The sequence below is a fragment of the Telopea speciosissima genome, chromosome 5, assembly GCF_018873765.1.
Source record: "Telopea speciosissima isolate NSW1024214 ecotype Mountain lineage chromosome 5, Tspe_v1, whole genome shotgun sequence".
Taxonomy (NCBI): Eukaryota; Viridiplantae; Streptophyta; class Magnoliopsida; order Proteales; family Proteaceae; genus Telopea; species Telopea speciosissima.
In genome coordinates, this window is record NC_057920.1 from 7605106 (window position 1) to 7610155 (window position 5050).

General features: G+C 40.5%; 1 protein-coding gene across 1 annotated transcript; it reads left to right on the plus strand.

Annotated features, from left to right (window-relative positions):
• Positions 1-724: 724 nt before the first annotated feature.
• LOC122661107 (LOB domain-containing protein 39-like) lies at positions 725-1982 on the plus strand. Its single transcript, XM_043856424.1, has 2 exons — positions 725-943; positions 1049-1982. Exons 1-2 carry the CDS (start codon positions 760-762, stop codon positions 1615-1617), a joined length of 753 nt encoding a protein of 250 aa, XP_043712359.1. The 5' UTR covers positions 725-759; the 3' UTR covers positions 1618-1982.
• Positions 1983-5050: the final 3068 nt, after the last annotated feature.

The window sequence follows — 5050 nt, forward strand, 5'->3', positions numbered from 1 at the left end:
CAACAATTCCAAACTAGAAAACGTACATGGCATCATCGTATGATACTTTAAATTTGGGTTTCTTAAAATTTTTTATTTTAATTTTATTGTTTTTGTAAAAAAAAAGGAAAAGGAATATTGCTTTAGAAAAAGGTCAAAAAGCGGAGAAAAGAAGTGGAGAACGATAATATCCACGCAAGGAATCTAACGGCAGAAGGACAGTCCGTCGCGGAAACACGGAGCCGCTCGCGCCCAGGAGTTTGGAACCTAACCTAAACCCCCCCTCCACCCACCCACCCATGGGTTACCCCACGCCTCTCATGCCTCTCTCTGTCTCTCCTTCTCCTTCTCCTTCTCCTTCTTCAGTCTTCACCTTCGCTAGTGGTGAATAACAAACAAAAAAAAGCAAAACAAAACAAAATAAACTCATAAACTATCTTTCCTTACTCATCCCTAATTACCTCTGGTCAGGTCTGGTCTGGTCTGGTCAGGTCACCTCTTCTTCTCTACTTTTCACTTACATATAAATTACCCTCTTCCCGTCTCTCCCGACTCCCATCTTTCATTTCTCCCTTCTCTCTCTCTCTCTCTCTCTCGCTCTCCATTTCCAGTGTCTTGGGAGTTAAGGAAAGGAAATTCTGAATCCCAGTGAAGCAATCGGATAATTATTCTCTGATCACTTCCCTTATCGTCGTTGGAGGGTAAGATCTCGCTTCATGATTAGGAAAGTTTGAAGATTTTACGACTGCAAGTTAAATAGAAAGAAAGGGTAGAAAAGAAATGAGTTGCAATGGTTGCCGGGTTCTTCGAAAGGGATGCAGTGAGTCTTGCATTCTTCGTCCCTGTCTCCAGTGGATTGAAAGCCCTGAGGCTCAAGGTCACGCTACCGTCTTTGTAGCCAAATTTTTTGGTCGTGCCGGACTTATGTCCTTCATCTCCGCTGTACCAGAGAATCAGAGACCTGGTAACCTCCACTTTCCCTGATCTAGCACCTCCCTAGCTCCTCCTTTCTTGTTTGATATGGGTTTGTTCGTCTGATTTGTTTTGTGTTTTTTTGGAACTGCTTCAGCTCTCTTCCAGTCTCTGCTGTTTGAGGCATGTGGGCGCACGGTGAATCCCGTGAATGGAGCAGTGGGTCTGCTCTGGACTGGAAACTGGCCAGTTTGTCAGGCTGCGGTGGAGACTGTGTTACGAGGCGGCACCTTGCGACCCATGAGCACGGATGTTCTGACGGCTCGGATGACGCCTGAATTGGACGATGCCTCGGAAGTTGTGGTGGGTTGTACGTACACAGAGCAGCAACAGCAGTATCCACAGCTACGGGATCCGTTCCAGCTATCGAGGGTGTCTACCAACAACACCATCGCTTCGACTAAGAGGAAGGCCCTCGATGATGTGTCACTGTTGCAGTCCGGCGATCTCGACCTAACGTTGACGGCTGGGTTCCATCTCAAGAGAGTGGCAGCCGGGCTTGGCGGCATAGGTCATGATCGTCATCGACAGGAGAAGCGGCGACCGGGGACTCCGTCCATGAATTCTGAGGAGTCTGTGACGACGAGCATCGATAGCGGGGATCAACAGATGGGAAGCGGCGGAGAACGGAAAGGAGAACGGAAGCTTCTTAATTTGTTCGTTTGAAACTTTTTTGAAGACCAGGCTACCTGTAGAATTCGGTGGTTTAAAGCGGGCGATATGGATGTATATGTGAATTAGTTGTTCACAGAAGCTCTTCTGCTCGCTTTAACCCTTCCAATTTTTCCATTTTCCTGAAATCTTTTTGGCTGTTACCCGGTTTTTTTGGGAAACCGGCGAGGTTTTGGGGCAAACTCCGGCACATGATTTCTCTTTTTTTATACTACGTAGAATGAGATTGTTAGAAGAGGAAGATGAATCTGTCGGTGATCTTTTAAATTTGTTTTTTTTTTTTTTTTCTTTTCTTTCTTTGTATTAGCTAATCATGACTTATGGCGGCAATAAGAATTAATAATAGTATATTTACTTCTTCTCCATTGGAATTTTTGCTCTTTTCTTTCCTTAATTATTGTTCTCAATTCCGAATTTATGTATGTATCATTTCTTTCAAAAGATACCCCGAAGAGATTATGGCTAGTTACATCGGATTGATGATCAATCGCTTCTGATAGTCTAATCCAGTCTGGTTTGTGTTTGTGAGAGAAAGAGAGAGAGAGAGAGAGGGAGTTAGGTGTGGGAGGGGCTGAAAGCTGCAGGTGGGTGAGGAAGCAGGTATGACAGGAGCTTAGCATTTGTTCGTAAAATATTCATGGGAAGAGAAAGAAATGAAAAAACCATGTTATTGTAATAGATAATGTATGCGATCTGTTTGAATGGATCTGTCTGTACTGTAAATCTTTGTATGTGTAATTGTACTTCTGATTTTCTGACTGGTGGTGGTGATGGTGGTGGTCGGATCGAGAGGATGAATGATCGGTCGTTGTGGGTCTCTCTCTTTCTCTTTCTAAGCTGTGATAGAAGTTTTTGTCTGTTAGTATTCTGCAATATTGCAAAGGGACCTTGGATGAGACTTTTGGGGATAGAGAAAAAAGAATCGGTGATGTGTTTGTGTTTATGAGTGAGAGAGAGAGAGGAGACCGGAGTTTTAAAGGTTTGGCATCCGGCGACTGGGCGAGGGTCAGAGGATGTGTTTCAGCGTTTGTGTTGTGATCATGAGAGAGAGAGAGAGAGAGAGAGAGAGAGAGGGGGGAGTGGAGCAACGATGCGGCGCATGTCAGCGTCGATTTCTGGCGGCGTTTCTTTGTACTTATCTCCTTTTTTTTGAAAGCTTTTATGCTTGTTTTACCTTTCGTCTACTCCACCGGAAGAAATGCACAGGAAAAAGCAAAGGAATGGGACTGTGTGGCCTTACAGTCTTGGCCGGTCGAACAATCATGCAAATCCCATCGAAGTCCCATCTCTATGATTCTCATCATCTTTAGTTCTTTCCTTTCCTTCTCAGAATTCACAAATCCTCCTTTTTGCTTGCTGGGCGTGGAAGAAGAGGAGGAGGAGGAGGAGGAAGAGGAGGGAGTGGGGTGTGGGATCCACATCGAACGTCATCCCCATCAAACCATTACCACCACCTAAATAAAAGAGGGCCCCGGTGGCCCATTAATCCAATGGGCTTTCGCTATCTTCCTTTCCTCAAATACCCCTTAGGACGGATGACTGGAACAGCAATAAAGAAAAGAGAACCCAAAACATCAGAAAGGTTAAAAGGATATTTTGATTAGCCCACACACACACACACACACACACAAGTCACACTCACAAGTGGGTTTCTTTCTTTACTCTCGCACCGCTGCTGCTGCGCTTCGTCGCATTTCTCTTACTTTCTGAAAGCTTCTCCTTTCCTTTTGCTGACGTGGATCTTACGGAACCTTCTCCCACTTCCTTCTCTCCATTTTTCCATTTTTTCTTTTTGTTTAGTTCTTATCCTTTCCTCTCCATACCTTTCTACTACCCCTGGACCGCTACTATTGAACCAAATTAATTTGGTTTAATCGTAAACAACCGGTTTCAATTCTGGTTTTCCGGTTGGGAATTGGTCCGTATGATATCCTAACATGTATATATGGATCATCGGATGAGTATCTTTAGAGAGCGAGAAAGAGTTTATTTATAGCCTCAACTGTGGACCCTACAGTCCCCACCACGTGTCCCCTGTCGCAATTTCCACCCTCACAACATTTATGTATTGACCGTAAAAAAAAAAAAAAAAAAAAGAAGTAATCGGTAGAAGAGATATGGATATCTGGATATGTTCCCTATTTTCTATTATTATATTTATTTATAAAAGATAAAAATAGAATAATTATGGATTTATTTTTATTTTTTTAATAACAAAAAGTGGGTCCCACATTCCAGCTTTTTCTTCAAATGTGCATAAGCACAGTAGTAGTGTGACGCGGATTCCACCTCCGCTCATCCCTTTCTCTCTCTCTCTCTCTCTTTCTTTCTTTTTATTTATTTTTTTAATAAATAAATAAATAAAATAATAATTTATGTTGATATAGAGAGGCCAGTTACAGTGAATTTAGGTAGCAAAGACAAATTCCAAGCTTCTTGGTGGAGGAGATATGCATAATACCCCCAACACCCTATTTATTATTTCATAAAAAAGAAACATCTGCCATCTTCTTCTAGTTCTTCTTTATCCAATATTTTATTGCAGAGGTTTTTATAAAGAATCAAAGTAAAAAAAATTTCACCAATGAAAGAGTGTGTTAATATGAACCTCACAATTCATTATATGAAAAATCGCGAAGAAATCCTCGTCCAATGTCATGGGGGTCTTTTTTTTTCTTTCTCAATAATAAATAGGGAAATGGTTGCTCACGCTATCAATGTGGAGAGAATCTCCCATGCAATACTAGTGGTGATACGGAAGAATAATATCATCCATGTAGGACCATGGTTTTAGGTATTGGTATCATGTCACTCATGATAGATACTGTTACTTGGCTGATACAGATCAACTAATACGCTATAGATATAGTTTTTATATTTTTTTAACAAAAAATATATTGTTTTGATCTGGAATCGACTCAATATTATCGATTTATTTCACTCTTACTATAAAATAAATCCATGCGTAGAATCGACATGGTTAGGGAAGAGGAGAATTTTTTTTAAAATTATTTTCCGAAATTTTATTTTTAATCATTAGAGGCTAAGCTTTGATATAAGAATTGATTTTTATTAGGGGAAGAAATAATCAAATAATAAACCCTTGATTAGTTTAATATAAACATTTACCCTTCAGCTGTCTTCAAAAGGCTTTTTGAAAAATGAATAACACCCTTTTGCTGCATTCAAAAGACTTTTTTGAAAAAAATGAATAACAGCTTGGCAATTTGTCCTAATCTTGGAGCATAAGCATAATTAATTAATCTCTAATTGCTATGAGCTTAGGTCATCATCTCATCTCTTAAGACTCTTAACACTTATAGAAACAAATCTTCTTCCCCTTCTTTTATTTTATATTTTTCTTTTTCCCCATTTATTTGCCACTTTCGGTTGCTAAGAGAGAGCAATCTTTTTTAATTGTTTTTTA

What these genes read in the sequence shown, in the direction of transcription:
- LOC122661107 (XM_043856424.1), top strand. Translation starts at nt 760, where the DNA reads ATGAGTTGCAATGGTTGCCGGGTTCTTCGAAAGGGATGCAGTGAGTCT. An exon ending in ACCAGAGAATCAGAGACCTG is followed by an intron (nt 944 to 1,048) that starts GTAACCTCCACT and finishes GAACTGCTTCAG; the next exon opens with CTCTCTTCCAGTCTCTGCTG.